At 34.1% G+C, this 22767-nt stretch overlaps 1 protein-coding gene across 1 annotated transcript in view; it reads left to right on the forward strand.

Moving 5' to 3' along the window:
- The window catches only part of LOC122538098, a 44471-nt gene extending 33293 nt beyond the window's left edge, over positions 1–11178 (forward strand). Inside the window, exons 4-6 of the mRNA XM_043671862.1 lie at positions 3287–3337; positions 8375–8510; positions 11014–11178. Of these exons, the coding sequence (XP_043527797.1) occupies positions 3287–3337; positions 8375–8510; positions 11014–11178 (352 nt within the window). The remainder of the gene's footprint in view (positions 1–3286; positions 3338–8374; positions 8511–11013) is intronic.
- Positions 11179–22767: the final 11589 nt, after the last annotated feature.

Here is a 22767-nt window from a genome sequence, read left to right on the forward strand (position 1 = left end):
ATAAATATTGAGGAAAGTTTGTAATCTCTTGTTATACACAATTCCAATTTTGCAGGATGATTCAACGTACAAACTGATTCAATACTTTAGAAAGAGGAGGAAATCTAATAACATCATATGAACATTCTTATATATATATATATATATGTACCTTAGTTTTCAAATTGTAAATGATTTCAAAAAAAAAAAAAAAAAACATTCGAAATGATCATCTCGTACTTACACATTTGAATTCATTTCATGTCGAAGATCATGTACGCCAGAATCGGCTAACTGGCAGCCCGTGAGCTCTTGCCCCTAGTTTCCTGATCGTTAGCGCTACCCCCTCCACTGCATCGATCTCTCCACTATATTGAAATTTCCTCACACTCTTATGCAGCGGAGGGGGTAGCCCTAACGATCAGGAAAGTAGGGGCAAGGGCTCACGGGCCGCCACTTAGCCGGCTCTAACGTACACTATCCACTTGTGTGACATATTTCAATGATAAAAGCTACGAAAAATTTCTAACTTTATATATAAACTAAAAATAAAGCTAAAAATAAACTCCAATTGTATACACAAACTAAAACTAAAAATATGAAAACTTCTTTACGAATTCGATTAATATTTCGACTTTGATTTTTAATTGAAATGTTAAATCACTTTGAATGCTTTACAGTCTCCTAGAAAGTCTCTTTCCTTTCTTGGGAAATAAAATTTAAAATTTGTAATGAGACCTTTATTATGTAGATCTCGAGGAATATTTACCTTCTTCTCACGATCCTTTTCAAACTTGAAGCGAAGAGAAGAAAAATCAAAGATTTTTAATTTTTACGTGAAATATATCGAGCAAGTACGCAGGATTTTTGCAAAATATTTAGAACTTTTCTGCTACAGACGTTTTTATAAACGATGTTTTCATCAAAAATTAAACTTTGTATTCAAACGCGTGCAATTTTCATAAACGTTAATTTTTTTTTTAAATACTATGTACTTCCCAGTGTAGAAATTAAACCTAAAAATCGTTTGCTTTTCTGTGTAACTGGAATCGTGTGTTTGTAATTTACGCTACAAAAAGGAATAGCATCGAAAATAATATTGTATTAAGACAATTCCAGCCCAGTTTATAAAAAAGAAGAAAAAGTACAGAAATGGCTCCTCAAGTTTACATTATTCTAATATTCTTTTAATTTCATTTTAATTTTCATTTCAATTCTTCAAGAAAAAAATCGCAAACGATTATTATTAATTCAAGATTTCCGAGCTCCTAAATATAAATTGCCTAGCTCGAAAATATAAAATTAATGCTACAGACGCAATTCCCTTTGTCTCGACATATTTTCGATGAAAATATTTTCCAAAGTACTGAAAGATTCAAAATTCTCAACGCGTACCAGGTTCGCCAAAACAGAATATTTCGAAGAGTGAAGATCGGTTGTATAGTCGGAAGCTTACTCTACTAAAGTTACACTTTATGAAACGAAAAAAAAAAAAACAAAAAGAAAGGGAAAGAAGTAAGAAATTGGCAGATAAGTTTTCTAGACACGTTCCTACGTGGTATAAATTTCAGGCATACGTTCCGCATAATATGAAGGTCTTCGAGCGCTTTATGCAACGAGAATTAACTGTAGAGTTTCGCATGCGGTCGAGTGGCTCCCTGAACGATGCAACGCTTGCAATGGAACACCATCTCTTAGTAAGATACTGCGAAATTCATCTATAAATGAGACTGGGTGCACGCAAATCGGACAAGATACGATACGGACTTAACTTTGACATTGTGCTACGAATTGCGAAACTGTAAATCAGTTCTGTTGTACAGAATAAGCAAGATTCCTTTTAAAACTTCCTTCTTTTCTTTTTTTTTTTCTTCTTTTTTCTTTCTATTCGTTTGGCCATTGGCCATTGTAGTCGGGGGGCTTAAAATTAAATTATTTACATTAATCTCCTAAACTAATGACTTTTTAACATAAATAGGTTAATACCTTTTTTGTGAAGAATATCAAGGTGCAATAAAAAATATATGATTCTATTTAAAAAAAATGCTAATGACCTTCATATGACCTCTACACGTCCATCTACAAGAAAACGAGTATCATCAAAATGTGCCCCTCTCGAAACCATTCAACCTCATCTGAAACATTTTACGCGTAATAATAGTGACATGAGTCTACTTGACAAATAGTTTTTAACAAATTAAAAACAAAATGTAGTTTTTAGAGAAATAAAGTAAAAGAATAGTAATTATAATAACGTAACTCAAAGGGAAAGTGCCATTATTCATTATTCAACTTACGATACAAAAATTGACTCTTATTTTCTGTTGACATTAAAAACTTTAATTTGCGAATTCTTAGAACTCACTATTTTGACAATAAACTCATTCTTTTTCTAATTTTAGACTCGTGGCATTCATCAATCGAGGAGCTTACATTTGCTAAAAAGAAATTTTATAGCAAACTTCAGTACGTAGATAAACAAAGTGATCCAATAAGAATTAGCACTGCTGTTTTCAAAGATAGAAGAAAATGTTATGAATAAAAATCGCTCGATATAGAAAAGGGTGTGATACGGTAGTAATTTTTTTTTTTTTTTCGTCGTTGATAGAGATTTCAAGCTCATCTCCACGTTTCTAAAGGGATCCATTTTTCAATCTATTAACCGATACAAATCGACATTGTCTGTAAAAAATAAAAAAATAAAAAATACCAACCTATATATGTCAAAAAATTATTAACTCTTTTACTGCCAGCAGGCATGTGTATACATTTATGCGAAAACTGCCACGGGCCGATATCGTTTGTTTACGTTCAAATATCTTTCACAAAAACGTATATGTCAAATCGGCCCTGGCAGTTTTCGCATTTCAGGCAATAAAAAGATTAACTGGGAAGATATTTCAACTTGAATTCTGTAAACTTTCGAAAGACAGGGAAAAGGAATTTACATCGTTCTTGTTCTTCATGCAGCCGATTTTATAAAACTGAAGTTGAAATATATCCTGACGTAAGCTAGTAACTGTTCGGTATACTGTGGGTTAATACTTTTTTGTAAAGAATCTCGAGGTGTATTGATTGAACATAAAAAAAAAAAAATATGTACGCTTCTCTTAATATTTGAAAAATGTGGAGGTGTCCTTGAAATCGTCAGAATCACTTTTTAATCAATTTTTTTCAAACGTACTTATATTTACAATAAATATTTTGTAACCTCGTGTGTTCATTTCCGAATTTGTTCCGAATTTTCATGGACCATTGTACATGAATAAAAAAAAATGCTCGAGTAAACGGAAATTTTGTGTTTCAGAAAACTGGAGAACCCGAGTGACAACGTTTCGGAGGCAATTAGTAGTCAAAGGTAATCACCAATAATTTACTCTATAAATTGCTCAACGAAATCCAAAACAAAAAGAAGAGAAGAACTCGAAGTTGGGCCCTTAATCGAGAATCGAAAGTTCTCCGTGGTCAAGAGGTCAGAACCCCATTTTATTCGCGAGGAAACTTTCTGTTGAGAGCCTGGTTAATGCATAAACGCGAGCATTAAACGAGCGGGAAAATCCTCGTTGACGAGATGGATCGTTGCGCGGTGAAACTTTGGCACACTCCGTGTAACATGTTATCCTATATATATACAAAAAAAAAAAAAAAAAAAACAGCAAACTAAAATACCATCCCCGAGAATAATTTTTTCTTATAACCATGTAATTGCATCGCGGGGAATATCGTAACAACGCACAATGTCGGAACAGGGAGATAACTTACGGTAAACGAGAAAGATGCGCACATGAGAATTTATGGGGCAATTTAAATTGAAGAGCAAGAGATAGACATACAAACGTATAAAAAGGCATACATTAAAAAATATTTAAAAATATTTCGAAAGTACCTTAAGAATATTTCGAAAAAATTGGATGCCTTCAAAAAATACTCGAAAAAAAAAAATTGACGATTGAAATTCGTAATTAATAATGAAAGTTAAGCTATTAAATGCACTAGATGTTAACAACTTGCAAAATATTATTATCGTGTAGTTATTCGAATATTTCTGTCGCGCGGAAATTGGATAGAATCTCATTTCGTTTTTGTTATCGTTCAATTACGTTACGTTAACTAAAAGACTTTGTACATATCTCAAACTATGACGGGGATAAATGATGTATCAGCAGAGACAGTTTCGATCTTATTTTCTCCGTAATTAGGAAAAATATGAATCGTTGGAGCGAAATGTACGTTTGGTGTTCGAATATTTTCACGTAGACTTCTTGAGGTCGAAATACGAGAGAAACTCGACGAGGAATGATTTATCGCGGAAGGAAAATTCCACCTTTCGCGAGAGTTAGAATTCACAAAATTCCAGGCTCCCACGCTTCCACTGCTACTTAAAATCTTAATGCAGCTTGCGAATGGAAAATTTAAAATCTGCATTGTGACGTTGCTTCCTCTATAGGATCGTTCATGGTGGATTTTATTTGAAATTAACGTCCGGCAATATTTCAATTGGCGTCTCTGCTTATCTAAAATTTTGATGCAGACTATAAAGAAAGTGAAATGGCGTTGCGATGGCATTTTCTTCACGTTGTTCATAGCGAATTTTATTTGAAAGTGATGTCTCAATTGGCGTTTCCATTATTAAAAATTTCAATGTACAATATAAAGGAAAATGAAAAAGCTTTACTACGGTATTTCCCGACATATTTTTTATAAAAAATATATACTATAATAGATAAATAATAAATAATAAATATATACCATAACAGATTATAAAATATATTACAATAATAATATATTTTTTTATAAAAAATATATTATTATTCTTTACAGTGATTGCTGTTACTTAAAAGATAATAGATTGTTGTCCTCGGTATTTAAAACTTTAAATGTAGAAGAACAAAGTCCTTGAAACTTTAGTCCTTGAAGTTTAAAAATAATTTAAAAATAATATAGTGTAACTGAAATAATTAATTAAATGACAAATTGTAATGATGAAATCTTTTAATTAAATTCCCTACTTCTTTAGAACGCGAGCTTTCAAAGAAGAATGTCATTATAATTATAATTCGTTTAAGAAGGCCCTTAATGAAAAGTTTCCGTGAATTTGAATTTTAAAATTTGTATTTTGAATGAATATATTGAACTGTTTTCACAAATAAACTCTTCCGAACGATGGAAATAAACAAACGCGCTTCAATTAGAATATCAGGACTCGTTCGTTAATTGGTATTACAGCAAGTATTAGAGAAAGTGACCTGTCATCGAACCTTCGAGCCAGAAAACTAATTAACAGCGAACACGGTTCTCGTGTTTAGTTAAAAAAAAAAAAAAAAAAAAAGGACTCGCGACAAAACAGCCAGCAACCTTCGAACTTGCCCGTCGGTTTAATTAAACCTTGTCCAAAAAAAAAAAACAAAAAAAAACCATTCAAACGTACCAAGTGTCTCGAAGCGAACGACGTGTACATATTTATAACTTGTTCGACCAAACAAACGCTGACAATCTTTCGGAAACTTGCTATGTTCCCTGTCGAAAAGCTGACGTTGTTTTTGAGTTCAACTCTCTTTTTCTCTCGAGCACGGGAAAATAATGTTTTTCGAAGTTTCCACGATCCGTGTGCCCTTTTTGTACGCGCGTTCGTGTCAGAGTAAACTCTTCAGATACTTTCGAAGAATAATATTTAGAGCGAGTTCGCCTGCTCTGACTCTGATTGCAGAAACCTCGTAGCGATGTGGTTTTGGATTGAACTCTGGAATAAACATCCGGTGGCGCATCAATCAGCAATTTCGAGATTACTGCGTATTATAGAGATCAATGGGATTATTAGCAGCGTTCTCATCATCGCTCGGTTGCCCGATCGAAACCGCATGATCGAAAAATCTCTTTAATTGGTGCAATCCCTTTAATCTTTTCACCGTGGATTAAAATGATAATACACTATTATACGAGCAGCTTCACTTGCCAAAATCGACTAGCTCCACCGTTTTTTTAAATTCTCTTCTAAATTTTAGAGCATTGAAGCACTAGATTGATTCAATTTTTTATATTCAAAATAAATTCCCTTAATTAGATTTAACACCACTGATCGTATCTTTTTTCCTTTTCGACCTGAATAATAAATAATTTATTTCAGAAGTCAATTTGATTAACTCTAACGCAATTCAAACGTTCGTAACAATTTAATTAGTTAAGTAATTTTTTAATACAATGATATTCATTAGAATAATGGCAAAATGTTTGGTGTTATTTCTATTAGAAAAGAAAGACACATTTTCTATTAGAAAATTATTCTTTTAAAGATTGTAAACTATTCACAGGCATTTCAACCCTTTTTCTATTCACCGTCTATAAGAAAATGAATTTCTATTTACGCAAAAATATGCATAAATATTGCTTTCTCTCACTCAACGAGAATCGAAGTATCATTATCAAAAATAACAATCAGTATTGTTGCAGCAGTATTAAATAGTAGCACACATCCTCGAATATCAAGTATAGTACGTGACAGAATAACAAATCTCGAGCGTCAATATCAGGCAATCAGTATTATATAGAGCGGAGTAGCATACACGAATATTAACTCACGAGCAATCAAGATTCGAGTAATCAACATGCTAACATTCGATTCACATAAAGTTTCTTCAGTTCTCTGAGGAGCTCAAAGGAGGAGTACAAAATGGCTAACAAACATCTCTTTGTCACTGTACTGTCGTGTCAAATCAGAATCTAGACTATAATCGGTAATTTTCGCTTGAAATGAATATAATGATTATTGGTGACGAAAAAATTCTTCCTGTATATTTATAACTTATAGCCGATAACTGTTTGGAATAGTCGAAGTAAATAATCTCTCGTCAATAATTAGCAACGAAAAAATTTTATAATCGTATTTGAAATCATTATTTGTAATCAAAAGCACTTTAGTCAAAAAAGATAACTACTACCTTACGCCTCTTATGCTATTCTATTTATAACAGTCATGATCCCTGGTCAGAAGGATTGTCGCGAAGATACGGATTAACCACTTGCGCTGGCAACTGATTGCGGACCATAACGAGTGACCAAACTGTGTACAATAATTCGTCGCTTTCTCTTTATACTCGTCGGTATTATATCACTGGATAGAAATTATTGAGAAGTAATAAATTTATTACTTGTTTTGCCTGGGTTATATTTAAATATACTTAAAAACCGAGAAAAATATTGCAATTTTGGGAAAAAAAATTCTCGACTTGCGTGGCACGTCATTCCAACGCAAGAAGTACAATTTGCGCTGGCAACTGTTTGCGGACCATAACGAGTGACCAAACTGTATACAATAATTCGTCGCTTTCTCTTCGAACTCGTCGGTATATCACTGGATAGAAATTATTGAGAAGTAATAAATTTATTACTTGTTTTGCCTGGGTTATATTTAAATATATTTAAAAACCGAGAAAAATATTGCAATTTTGGGAAAAAAAATTCTCGACTTGCGTGGCACGTCATTCCAACGCAAGAGATACCACTTGCGCTGGCAACTGATTGCGGACCATAACGAGTGACCGAACCGTATACAATAATTTGTCGCTTTCTATTTGAACTCGTCGGTATGATATCACTGGATAGAAATTATTGAGAAGTAATAAATTTATTACTTGTTTTGCCTGGGTTATATTTAAATATACTTAAAAACCGAGAAAAATATTGCAATTTTGGGAAAAAAAAATTCTCGTCGTGCGTCATTCCAGCGCAAGAGGTTAACAATTACATTTCAGAGTTGACAGAGCGCAATTGACGATTGAACGGAAACATTTCAGCGATTGAAAAGATCTAACTGGTGTTGTATAAAATTGCCGCTGTTTACACTGATTCGAGTAGTAAGTGACGCACGCGATGGTGATGAATTTTGAAGGGTGGCGCTTACATCGCCTGGGAAAATATTAGCACTTTCCAACGAAGGGGGATAACTCGAGAGGTGAACTCGAAGCTCGTTGAAAATCGATCGATGAAACGTACATTGATACAACATGCCTGGCATCCTACGAGTACGTGCGCGTATCTGCTCAGGCAGGAAATCCCAATGGAATTATTAACTGGCGTAACCGTCGACGCGAATGAGAGCTGCGAGCAAACAACGACCAACAAAAATTAACGACGATTGTTCGCGCGATATGTATAATTGTATCCGGTGTGTGACGCTCATACGGCGCAGCGAACCGTATCTCTTTCCCTCTGTTTGTTGCCGCGCGGGGGCTAAACGAGCCGCGAAACTCGTCGAGGGAACAGAGAGAATATAATCACGCGTGATAATTTCGCAACGTGTAGACGCTCGACACGTTCGTTGTAGCGTTCGACGTCACTCGTTTTTCTTTTCGACGATTTGTATTGTTTAATGAAAATACGCTTCTTCTGTTCCGTACAGGGTGTACAAGAAATCATCGCCGAACAATAAGCTCACTCTTTATTTGGCGAGCAGAGATCTGACCGTGAGCGAGGCGAAAATCGATAGACTTCAAGGCGTGCTGCTGGTCGATCCTGACTTTTTGCAGGACAAAAGGGTGAGTTTCCGAGTTGTTTCGATTTGCAGTTCGGGAGTTCTATCACTATCAACTGTTATGCTCTGTTCAACATCGTGGACAGAGCATAACAGTTGTTCAGCCTCGTGATCGACCTCATAGTTTTATTTAAACTCTCAAATTAATTTTTGCTTCCTCAAAATACAATGTCATACATGAAATTGATTCTTAAATCAATGAACAAACAATCATTGTAAGAATGCATATTATTATATTTGGAAGGATCTGCAGATCCTTGTCATATCATATAAATAATATTTGTACAACTTCTACAGTTGAAAGCACAAAAACATTCCTCTTGCAATTTTTTTCTCACAAAAACTGACAATGAGTGGGAAAAGAAACGATTTTCATTTTCAACGTACAAGAATTACTTTATTTTTACTTTGTTAATTATTTTATTTATATTGTAAGTTAATCGAGCATCGAGAAAGAACCAAAGTACACGCTCAGCTTTGAATAACACGTAGAAAATCGTTCGTAAACAGAGCTTCGCGTTGTTTTACTTCGATAATAAAGTTGGTCCGCAAGCCTAATTTCTCGGGAATTCTACCTCTCCGGTCTTAATTTCATCGACGCCCTTTCCACGACACCTTTTCGTCGAACTTAATTAAAGATACTTTCCAAGTTATCCCGTGGGCAATTTATACAAGAAGCTGAAAGAAGACGAGAAGAAGCTGGCGACCCCTAAAACGACATCCTCCGATACACTTTGGATAACTCGATGCATAAACCGTATTATGTAAATATCTTTTTCATCCATCGGTAAGAAGTTCCCGCGTCGCCTGAAATTTTATTTATCTAGAAATTATCTTGATAATCCGATAACTTTCGAATCGATAATATTCATGAACCTAAAGTTTAGCAATTCTTACTTATATTCAGCTTATTGCATTGGTTTGGGAAATTTCAATTTTTAAGTGTAAGTAGATTACACTTGACCGACGACGAAAATGATTTAAATCAAGAGACTAAAAGATTCGATTTTATCACTCATTTTGTGTTTATTTAAATTCATTTATGTTAATTTAAATTATTAACACAATGTGTTAACTATTCTCTATAAAATGGCAACTATTAAACTAATTGTTGAGTTGTTAACAGAATCATATTAGTATCTATGTATTTTGACAGTGGTCTGTCAATATGTACAGGGTGTTCCATTTAAAGTGATTCAAGCAATCAATCTCCTATCATATATGACTATTCGTCATGAAAGAAAAAAATATATCAAGCGAAATTCGCTTTGTTTCGAGGGGGGCATTTTATGATGGCCATAAATCTTACTCAGGCGAACGTGCCAAGATTTCAGGATGATCTTCGTTTTCTTAAATGGAACTATACATTTTTATTCAGATCAGGAGAAAATGTAAAAAATGGATGGATAAACGATGGATTTATTTCCATATATATTCTGCCAAATTTATCAAGAATATTTTAATTTCTTCTGTGTCAATTTGTCACACTATCCATATAAATGATATATTATACTTTTATTTCTATTTTCAATAACAAAATATGCTGTCGAAGTTGTAAATAATATTTGTTTTCAAGTTCCATTGCAAACAGTACAGATCTTTTAATTGTTATTATAGTAAACAATTGTACAGTCAATACACCACGTTTTCGAAGATACATATAGGTATTTATAGTTTAATTGTAACATAATTATGACAAATCTAAAATAAATGATCGTCAGGAAGTAAGTTACGCGCGACTTAGATACGTGAGAGTAGGATTTGCGCGAATTTTACACGCGAAGAATTCAACCATTTATTTTTTCGTATTTTTTAACTTTTTGTTCTTTCAACATTAATTTTTTAGCGTTTATGTCAATTTGATACCAAGTTGGAAAAATACGAGACGAAATGAGGGTTAAACGAGCTCGAAACATCAAGAACTGAAAACTCTAATTCGAAGAAGAAGAAGAAGAAGAAAACCAAAAATGATGAATAATTGCAAAATGTAAATAAAGACGTTTCTTTCTAACATTTTAAATAAAATCTCTTACTTCCTTTCAAGTTCACTTTTCAGACATTTCATGAATTTTGAAAGTCATTTGAAGTTTCAAGAAGTCACGCATCGAATTTGACAGTCATAGAAAAGAGAGAATGTTCGTTGCACACTAAACTATTTCTTGATACAGTCGATTACGAAACTTTAAATATCTGGAAAAACGCGAAATGTATGGCTTACAATTTTGGACTACAGATATTAGAACACCGACGAGCTCAAAACGCAATTAGTTCTCACGTCAGCTATAATTTTCATTCATCGTCAGGACTTGTCACGCGTAGTCGTTCAAGAAAAATCATTGCAATTCTATCGTGCGGTAATTTCAAAAATGTTTGTGCAATTATCGAGCAAGAACGGAATAATGCTCACGGAATACTAACGAACCAAATTTCGACTTTTACATAGTTTTAACAAATTCAAAAGCCATTGCCCTATTTACTAATGATGCATGCGGTGGGCGTCGTTTCAGGTGTACGGGCAAATCACGTTGACGTTCCGCTACGGAAGGGAAGACGAGGAAGTAATGGGACTGAAATTCTGTAACGAGGCAGTTATGTGCCTCGCGCAATTGTACCCGCCATATTCCGGCGCTGATCAACAAGAAACAACCCCGTTGCAGGTTTGTGCGCAATGATAATTAACCGCTTGCGCTGGCAACTGGTTGCGCGGACCATAACGAGTGACCGAGCCGTATACAACAATTCGTCGCTTTCTTTTTCTTTTGAGAACTCGTCGGTACGATATCGCCGGATAGAAATTATTACTATACTTGTCTATTTGTTTTGCCTGAGTTGCGTTTAAATATACTTGAAAAAATGAGAGAATGTTGCAATTTGGGTGAAAAAATTCTCGACGTGCGTGGCACGTCATTCCAGCGCAAGAGGTTAAACATCTATCTCACTTAGCAAGGTCTATATTGGGAGGGGGACCGTGTATTTTGCTTTTGCGTTTAGAGAACGTTGTGACGTAAATTTAGAAAATCAGAGGAATCACCCCGTCGGGTGAGATTGAACGCGAGGGTGTTCATAAACTCGTGAAATCTTGTCCATCAACGTGACACACGGCGAGCCTGGGCTTGCGATCAATGAAAATTTAAATAAATTAAATAAAAGATAACTTTAAATAAATTAAATAAAAAATAAATTTAAATAAATTTAAATAAATCTAAATAAAGTTAAATAAATTAAATAAAGCCCTTGATCGAACAAACGCCCGGGTGGATGTTTGTTCGCAGACGTTTCAATAACATATCGTTGAATTCCGGAAAAACGAAAAAAAAAAAATAGAATCCCTCTGTGTATTGTTGACAGCAAAATTTCCGCACGATGAGAGATAAGAATCCCCCCGCCGATAGGGGATGATTTTTTTTCTCGACTAATTTGTCGAATTTTTCTGCTTAGAAAAAGTTTCTTTCTATTTCCATCTGCTCGAAGCGGAACACTGGAGATCAAAGGGTGATTATTGATAGAATGAAAATAAGATCGTGACGGTGCTAGGTTTCTCAGTCGATTGAACTATACAAGAGTTGCATTAGTCGAGATAACGGACGCGGCAGTCCAAGTTTGTAATCAATTAATGAAATAAGTTGCTCAACTTGGCGATCAATCTCGTGCTTCGATAATTAAGAACTTATCCACGCAACACCAATTGTAAACCGTGTCAGAGACTCGCACGCGCTTCCTCGAGCGTGTAACTCGTTCAAAGAAGCTTCGAGTCGTGTCAGGAATTTTCGAGATCGTTTGCGATTTTCAAGAAGTCCAAGTAATTTATGTTCGATGCTTTGGATAAAAACGAGTTTAGTATTTATACAAAATGGATCATATAAATCTAAATGTTGACAATATCACCAGCTATCGTTTGGTAAATTAGCTACGACCATCAATTGTAATTCAGAGAAAGAAAATGCAATTTTGTTATCTGTCGTTGCATAAAGAACACAGAAGAATGAAACGAGTATTTTTTTAACGAGTTTTTAAACAGGTTTCGGAACCATTATTTTTTTTAAATGGAATCTTATCTTCATAAAGTGCGAAAAGATACACTCAACGACCTCAACGATCATTTAATCTCGTGATATTTGCAACGCTTCTCAAAGATATAAATTATGCAATATTTATACAATACACATATTAATATTAATATATTTATATATTATTATATATTATTATTATATATAAATATATATTGTAATTATTATATATTTATATAATACATGAAACATATCTCAAAAATAAAGATATCCAAGTGATAAATCAATTTGTACGTTCGCTGTTCGGAAATTGTGGAAGAGTTATTCGTAAATGTATCGCGCATTGTCTGGAAATAACTGACTATACGGCTGAAGGGGTCGATTTTACAAACGTAATTCCCGTTTTCGGAATAGATATGAATGGCGACGTGCTTGGTCTGAATTGAAACGGCGAGGGAAACGAGCCGATATCGGAGGTCCTCGAGAAGTCTTCTGTATGGACAAGCAGGTGGTCGTCTATAAACGTCGCAGTAGAATAGGGAAGAATAGACAGACTACCGAGCAAAGTCTATAGAAACTGTTGAAGATGTCACAAAATGCCGTGCACTGGTTATGAGTTCTATGAGGCACGAATCTTTATAGATAATAATCCTTCTTTTGGCATTTTATGGATTTACATATTTACGAATCTTTGTAGATAATAATCCTTTTTTTGGCATTTTATGGATTTACATATTTACTTACTATTGGATATTTTCATGAACGTGACAGGATCTGAGCAGTGATTATTTTATATATATATATATTTATTGCATGGTAATAAAAGTCTAAATATATTAATTCTACAGTATTACAAAGTCTATGTAATAAATATATTAATTCTATAACAAAGTCTATATGATAAATTCAATTTAAATATATTTAATTGTAAATCAGTTTTAATAAATTAAAATCTATAGTACGTTGAATTATTTAAATTAAATTTCGAAAGTTTATCAATTTTCGTCAGTTCGCATGACCCTAAAAATTTGAAGATTTCAGTATGAAAATGAAATAAATCCATTCCCTCAAAAATGCCTCATTGGGAAATACTCTACTTATTATCGTTATAAAATAAAATTTTTCATTTAACTTATAAATTGCGATAACTCATAAATTGCAATAACAACAATTATTATTACATTATTTCATTTAACTCATAAAATGCAATAACAACAATTATTATTACAAATTGTAAACTTACCACAAATTTTTAACGCTTGTGAAAATTTCTCAATCATAATCGACCGCAATCATTATGGTTAAAGTGTGCAGCTCCATTATAAATATTTCTATTAGAGATTAGAATTTAATATTGTAATATTGTCTGAAACCTCTCTCTCTCTCTCTCTCTCTCTTTCTCTACTCTCTTTCACCGTTCGATCGAAAACTTATCTCTCGTAAAAAAATTAATATTAAATATCGATCAGAATTATCTGCTTTATCGTACAGGATGCTTTGCTCCGTGCATTTCCACGATGCACGCGCTTACGACGTGAATTCTTTTTTTTCTCTCTCTCTCTCTCTCTCTCGGTTGAATAGAGGAAGATTTCAAAGACGAGTTCAGCCAGGGTAACCTTTTAGAAGCAGCGACTAGAGCTTCTTCGGCGAGAGGTAAGCAGAGGAGGGTTGTTTCAGAACGGTTCGGTGCACGTTGTTCGGTGATGTCGCGCGTATCAGTTACAAGGCTTACGACCTATATAATGTGCATCCCGTGTTCCATAAGCTTAACGGTTCATTTCCGAGAGGATCAACGATCTATGTATCAGATCCCCTAACGCCTTGTTCGTTTAATGCTTTAAGCATTCTACCGCCTAGCTGTAACGAGCCGAACACGGTTACTGGTTCCGTGCGGAAAACGAAATTGATACGCGATCTCTTAATCCTCGACCACCAGCCGTGTATCAATATCAACGTACCTATTTCAATTCGAGATTTCTGTTCGATTGATTTTCAACGAACTTCGTCGTAATAGAGAATCTTTTTTCGAAAATGATCAATTTCACCCTCGACGTCGCCACTTCACTTTGAGAGCCTCCTTGATTCTCGACAGAAATCTCTCTACGAGAGAACGCGAAGCTTTGCGTGTTTTGCGCGCATATCGTCTTGCTTAAACAATTTTCAAGCAAGCAACGTCTTAATTAAGCATCCTCAAGGATATAGAAACGTAACCCTTTGACGATTCATGTTCCGTGCACGCAACATGAATTAATTATTAATTAATTAATGAATTTTGCCAGATCTTCAGAAATGTGACATCGAGTTATAGTATGTCGTATCTCCTTCAAGAAATATATATCTATTTCGAGTATTTGTGAGTAATTTTCTCTTAGAAATTAGAAATTTTAAAAAATGCACCTAATCTTGACATGATCTGTACAAGATTCGTAGCAATTTTTTGCAATTTTTTTTTTCCTCTTCAATGGAATGAAATTAAAATTAAAGGGAAAAGACAAAAGAGAATTACAATTTTTTTTGAAATCAGACGGCTATTTCAATAGCACTTCTTGGAAGCAGTAAAAAACGCTCGGGAAATAAACTAGATAATCAAGAGTGCTATTTGTCGTTGCCTACATTTAAAAGATACATTCCTCCTTCCGCTCAATATCAATGATATAATAGTTTCTTAATTTAAATAATTAAATATAGTATCTGCTCTGAGACTTTCAAGGAAAGATATACGTATACCCGTCTGATTGTTGAATTATATAATCATCATTACCATTATCACTACTGCCGTCCTGCAGATGTGTATTTCTTTCAATTGAGAGAAATCTCGTCCTCATTGTTACGACTTAAACGAGTAAGCAAATGCGTATTCAAACAACTGCTACGGCAACACAATATACAACAATGTCCAGTGAATCCCACTTTTCACATTGACACTGAAAATGGGTTATTCTATACTTAAATACCTATTCTGTAAGCTCAGCTATTGTGTATCTCACAATCAGTATCTTATACTGTCCATAACAGGACATTTTTAGAAATGTCACAGCAGACTACGTCGTCACATTCATTATTCCATTGACACGATGAAATATTGAACTATTATCTTACTTACGTTAAAAGATTAACGTTAGAACAATATTTTCTGTGTGATTTTGTAAATGACACATGACTCGATAAAATTAATATTATTAGGGAAACTTTGCAAGTGAATTCTTTTCTATAACAATAAGAAATTTAATAACGAAACAATAGTCAGTCGAGTAAAGTTTGCAAATTATAAAAATTATAGCAATTATAGAATGCTTTGTCAGTCAGTGAGGAAATTAAATGCGTCTGTCGATCAATTGATTAATTAAACGACAAAGGTATATCGTTACATGTTACATAAAAAAATTAAACCAAGTATCGAATGCAGAGTGTTTAAATCCTCGCGGTAACCGAATCCATTTTATTATTGATTGATATCGATCGCTGTTAAAAGCTTTCCAAGTCATACCCGGCAAATTTAGTCAGATCATACTTTTTTAACACGTTTGAAATGAATCCATTGGTCAGAAGGTCCGCCCGGAGAAAAGAGCTGCCCACCATTCACGAAAGTATATTCCCAACACTGCGAGTTTCCTCTCGTTTACATTCCTACCTTGGAATTATTTTATCCAGTTTTTAAAAGCAGAGAATGGAACACTCGGCAAATATGCACACGTCTGCTACTTCTAATTACGTATTCCACATCTTTTCTGTCCAGTCCCTCTCCCAAATTTCACGTTTAAAAGTTTCATACATGTGAAAACTCTTACTCGGGAAGAGACGCAGGAGTAAAGAAAGGTAATTTACGTATTCCACGTTTGAAAATGAACATTTTCTTTTTTTTCAACTCAAATCTACAGTAAATTTCTACGGTAGAATCTCGATTATCGGGATTAATTGAAGGATATAATAGAATTAATTAAATACTAAATAAAAAAAGTAAATAAAAATAGAAATAATTTCACTGATGTACTCGCGATTTGTTCAACATCTCAGTGTGCATCGTTGCGAATTTTCAACGTTCTATATCGTCAATTCCAAATCTATGACTTGAAGCAAAAAAAAAAAAAATTCAAGCATTCAAGGATTAATAATTTCACATTTCGTTTCAAGTAATGGGGCTACTCGTTTTCAATTTAAGGACATTATCATTCTGAATGTAAATGTTACATCGAAATTACTGCAGAGAGATCATGTTTCTTTCATAGTTACTTTCAACGATTTTAATGGAAGGAAGTAGGTCGCATATGCATAAAGTATGAAATGTGCTGTTAATAGCTGATAGAACGATAGAAATAATAATAGAACATCCCGGCGAGAAAACCTTCGGATAATAGAGAGTTCGGATAATAAGCGGTTCGGCTGTACTTTAGTTTAGTAATTACCGCATTAAACAACGTATTTTGGCAATAATTAATTAAATATTTCACCGATAATGATATAAAATGATTATATCTTTTGTTGTATGTATAACAAAAATGTGCTACGCTCCTTTTCTTGAAATATCGTTTATTTACAATAAATTTCCCATTAGATTATCAAAGTAACACCACGACAGAACGACTCTCATATTTTCACTTTTGACTCATTTGTTAATTTTCGGGATAAATATTTATTTGTTTCAAAGATCTGGATACATGTCCGACAAACCGATTGTGAACAGTCGATTGGACTCTACGTGCAAAAACGAATCGAAAAAAAAGGATAATTTGAACTGAGAATAAAGTCTTTCATTTCGACAATCGCTCAAGTTTGAAAAATTTGTCAACTATGCTTGAAAATTAATTATTAGAGGTGAATAACGTACAGGAGTTTATGCAGAGGTTGTGAAAATAAGTCAAAAGCGCAGAATACAATTTTTTCGTAAGAAGTTTCGTTCTTGAGCAAATTAAATTTGAAGATTTATGTGTCCATTAAGCCAATTCCTCATATTCAAACTACATTTTCTTGAAGAAGAGACCTTAGAAAATTGTATTCTGTATTTTTCGCTTATTATCCAAATAAAATAAACTCCTAAACCGATTATTCACTCCCGTCATATCCAGAATTAGCCAAATTCAAGGATACTTAATCAATTTTCAAATTTGATTTTCTCAAAAATCCGAAGCCTTAAATAAAAAAAATATCATTCTTTTTTCAGATATTCTCTCGCTTTCCTGGCTTAAATTCTTCAGATTTTTATTTGTAAAAGCACTTTAAAAGGTTAATTTATAATAGTATTAATATCAAAGACCAAATTATTGCTTCGCGTGAAAAAATTCGAAATACACTAGAAATTTTTGAACGTCTTTGAAACATCAATGTGAAATCATTTTCAATTTCTTTTTAAATTCTTTTCAAACATTCCTGTAACACTTTGTTAAAAACAAAAAGTGTCTACATGCGGGAGAAGAAGAATATTAGTATCTCTTCAACAAATATCGCCTAACTTGTGATTTGTGCAAAGTTCAATCGACAGCATTGACATAAGTCCTTCCCTGACTGACAATTTAAAGGATAAAGAAACGGTACCAAAATTAATACACTTTCTGAGACAGTCTAACAAATTGTAAGATTTTGTCCCAAGTCGCTAATAACCCACACAAGTTAATGCGACTATAAATAATGAAAATTAAAATTTCGGATCTCCCCGTGCATTTATACAATCCTTTTTTTCTTTCATAGGAACAGTTAAAGTACCATTCGACCATCTATTGCACCTCTTGTTACAAATTCCAAATAGAAATATCTACATACACGCTTCTGTCAATTAAATTAGTTACTGTCCTTTGTCAATTAAATCATTTTGCACGAATGTGAACAACGCACTGGTCAAAGCATTCCTCGTTCAAAAAACAAAAAAAAAAAAAAAAATGTCCACGACGAAGAACGTTGAAAAATGTAGCGGAGATAACGTCTCCTACTGGATTTTCTGTGGGCCAAGGTCAACTCCGGGACTGAACTCCTCCATGCGTCACACGATATCAAACAGTATCGAGAGCCTCGATTAACCGATGCTTCGAGCTTCGATTGACATTTGAAAGCGAAAGAAATTTTTCCCTCCAAATGTCGCGGTGTGTATCGATTCTCGCGTGTCCGTAAACGATGGACGTACTTTGAATGGAACCGCATTCACCGACGAACTGCGTTCCTTTCGCGATCGATTCCTCTTGCTGCCTTGCGAAACAACGTTCCGAAGTATAAAACTACGACGAATGTAAAAGTGCTCCGTTGGTTAAAAAACTGTGTAACGTACACTTTGCGATCATATGTACGAAACAGAAGCTGACGTATCTCTCGCGGGATTAGCTTCGTTCCGTTTGGTAACAAGTTACAACGAATATTATTTGTGATGTACTATTTCACTTCATGCGTATATTGAAATGTATGTTTTTTCTATTCGAAAATTTAGTAAAACATTGGCTTCGGAAGGATTACTTGTTGGAAGGAGATTAACCACTTGCGCTAGCAACTGATTGCGGACCATAACGAGTGACCGAATCATATACAATAATTCGTCGCTTCCTCTTTGAACTCGTCGGTATGCTATATTACTGGATAGAAATTATTGATTAGTAATAAATTTATTATTTGTATTGTCTGGGTTATACTTAAATATAGTTAAAACTGAGAAAATGTTGCAATTTTGGGGCAAAAAAGTTCTCGACGTGCGTGGAACGCCATTCCAGCGCAAGAGGTAACTGAGAAAATATTAATAATGGTAATAATCAAATCATTTCAAGAGATCGAAATTAGCAGGTTCGTTTTTAAAAGAATTCTGTTCGAATATTCTTATATATTTCGTATAAAAAAATATCTGCTTTTGTGGAATTTTTATAGAGAGAAGTGTTATACGTGGGAACACTTTTGAATAATGTTCTCGTGGAACAGATATTTTAAAATCTGTATAACAAAAATTGCATGGAAACAAGTTATTTTAAAAACGTTCAATTAAAAATCCATTTTTATACTCGAGTACTTATTCACTGAATAACATTCAGTGTCAATATTTGCTACAAATATCGAGAACTGTTCTAATATTTGTCTGTTGCTCCAGGAAAATTTTCATTTCTATATTTTACAAGTTCCATTCTGTCTGAAACTTTTATGTTTAAAAGCATTTATTTGTCTGTTCCCATCGAAACTCGTGATGTAAGAACATTCTTCGAAAAAGCTCTACTACGATCCACATTTCAAGCAGAACAAATATTCAACAATTTTTAAATGTCGAGAATATTCATCAATAATCATTTACTCGTTCAAAGTATAGAATTATTTCGAGACAATCATTTCGAGTCAAGCAAGATGACATGTTGTTTAAATCAATTATCAAATATTCTATTATTAAATAACGCTTGAGCGTTAAAGAGTAAAATATTTAAAAAATATTTGGAAAATAATTAACAATGACCGATGATAAAATATTTCGTCTGGTTAGGCACGCAACACGCAACACGTAGAGAAGTCTCGAGGCGAAATTGATCACTCTTTGATTATATCCTGCAGAACGACCTTCGTTCGTGTGTAATTTGTCGATCGAATAAATAATGCAACACGCGTCGATCGTAAAAAAAAAAAAAAAACCGTGGCCAGGTGAAATATCCCCGAGAAAGGAAAGGGGAAGGATAAATAATTTTCGCGACGCGTTAAACCGACCTAGCTGCGGGTCAGGGTCAGTGTCAAGGCCGTGACCTATCGTAATTCGCCAGCCTGATTTTACCATCATCGCAGTATCTCGTCGGCAAGCGTGAAATGTGTATCACAACTTGATTGTACAGTAATTCTTTGGGGAATGTACCTTCTCCTACATTTCACGATCTAGCAACACGAGCACGCTCCCCATCGTACATGGAATTTAATACGCGTTTCTGATCACGAAACGAATAGCAATTCGCCCGTTGAATTACAAGTTAAATTACATTTGACGATAAAATAGAAATACTCTGAAAGCAATTTTCTTTCTTTTTTTTTTTTTAATTCTTCTTTATTACTCTTTTCTTTTTTCCATTCTTCTCGAAGTCTTTCCAGTTTTCTTTGGCCCTCCCGAGTTCCTCTGTTTTTCAATAAAATAAAAATGAAGAATAACGTTCGACGAACGTTCCTCGATGCTTTCTTCAATTCGTTAAATGTTTCCCCAAGGATTTTCCCAGTTTTTCCAGTGAAACGGAATAATTTTGACAACGACAGTTAACAACTCTTCAAAAATTCTTCTTCTTCGATGATTTTCTCTCGATTTTCCAGAGGAATTTTTTAAATTATTTTTTGAACGTTTCGCCAATGAGAACGCGTCCTCTATGGGTCATTTCAACACTGACCAGAGGAAGATCCTCCGGTACGAGAACGTCCTCCTGAGATCACTTAATCTCCAAGAAACAGTGGGCGTACAACGATAGAATTGTTCTAACCTAGTAAAAGAACTCGAGAAATTCTATGTGGAAAATAAAAAGAAAAAGAAAAAAAAAGAGAGAGAGAGAACCTACAGTTCTCCTCGAGGAATCCTCTTTATCCAAGATCATTCCTTTCTGCATTGCGCAACGATCTATTTTAGCCAGGAACTAAGAAGGAACTATCCGCAAACGATTTATTGCGTCGTTTCCTATTATGAAACTACTTTCAACTCTCTTTTTTCTTCGTTCTTACGTTGAGACGAAGCTCTCCTCATTCCTGTCCTTATTTTTACATCTTCTCGAGGAGAAGAGACAGCAGTCAAACAGCAAAAGTTCGCGCGATGTTTGCACGTGTTCTCTATTTGCGCGAGCCATTAGCCTGACGCTCAAGTCCGTTTCGTCGAATTCACAATACGTTCGAAGGGTGTTTCTTCTCCTTCGACCGTTGTCGAGAAAACTCTCTCGCTGCTTTCTGCTCGACATCCACTTTCATCCATTTCAATTAGATTCCCTGCGAATCTTCTTTGTGCGAGAGCGCACAGTGGCGCTGCTCCCGCTCGCAGCACTCGGCTTTATTGCGTTTGCGGTGGATTTACCCGCAAACTTACTACTGCCTGACCTTCCTATATTAATTGATCACGATTCAGAACGATAGGTAGAAGGCCGATTGAAACTCGTCGATCGACTAAGCGGCGATTCGTACAGGAGATTACCTTTTTTCTTTTTTCTTTTTTTTTCACCCCTGTTCCGGGTAAAATCAAATCGATTGCCAATTAAAAGCGAATTACGATCAACGTCGATGATCATTTGCCCAGCAAGTATTCTAATCTGTTTCTGTTAAGCGAGAGAAAGGAATAAAACAGAGTAACAAAGTTTTCCACATCACGGAACCGGGTCGAGGTCGCGATTCGCTGGGGCACCATAACGTTCTACTAAACTTCTTAACTACCGTACGAGCCACTTTTTTGATTATATCAATTTTTGAAATAAACCGACACGTCTCTGTTCCCCTCGCTGTTTGTACGCTGTTTGTGCAAGGTGATTCACTCAAATGGAAAAAGCCATTCTTCTTTAGTTACAGTTGGAAGAAAATATTTAAAAATTTCAACTATTTTTTTAAACAGGAATATATATTCAAATTTATATTTAAATAGAAATTTATATTTTTTTAAAATAGGAATATATAGTCCTCTTTTTGCGTATATTTGCAAATCTCTTCGATATTCTATGAAGAAAAAAAAGTATCAAAATACTTTTATGATCGAACGATGCTAGTGACTTAGCTTAGAAGGTATTTTAATTTTGATTTTGTGAATTGAATCATTTTCATATAAATTTTAATTCAATTTTGTGAAAGACAATGACATGTCTCGAGTTTGTTTTCGTCGTCTTTCATGCGACAAATTCTATAAGATTGAAGTTAAAATATCTTTCAGATTCATCAATTTTCAACCATTTTATCTTAATATTTTTTTTTTTTATGTAGAAGAGAAGAATTTGATATATGCAAAAAAAAAAAACGTTTTGAAAAAAGGGAGAATTTGATAAATGCAAAAAAGAACGAATTTTTTGAATTTCTATTGAAAAAAAAAAAATAGGACAACTGCGAAATTCACGCGCGAAAAAAAATACTAAAAATATCAACAGTGTGAATTTTTTTCTGCGAACATTTTTCTCTAATTTCAACTAAAACAAGAATATTACTTGTTACAATTGCATAAAACAACCTGGAACATCTTCTTTTCGACATAAATCTTTTTATATTTATATTTATATAATGCCCAAGAAGCTTTTCGTTTCTTTTTGTTATCTCGAAAACGAATTAGTCAAGAAAGATGCAAACAGTGCTTTAATTCCCTGAAATTAGCGA

Source organism: Frieseomelitta varia, unplaced genomic scaffold (assembly GCF_011392965.1).
Source record: "Frieseomelitta varia isolate USP_RPSP 00005682 unplaced genomic scaffold, Fvar_1.2 scaffold_961, whole genome shotgun sequence".
Taxonomy (NCBI): domain Eukaryota; kingdom Metazoa; phylum Arthropoda; class Insecta; order Hymenoptera; family Apidae; genus Frieseomelitta; species Frieseomelitta varia.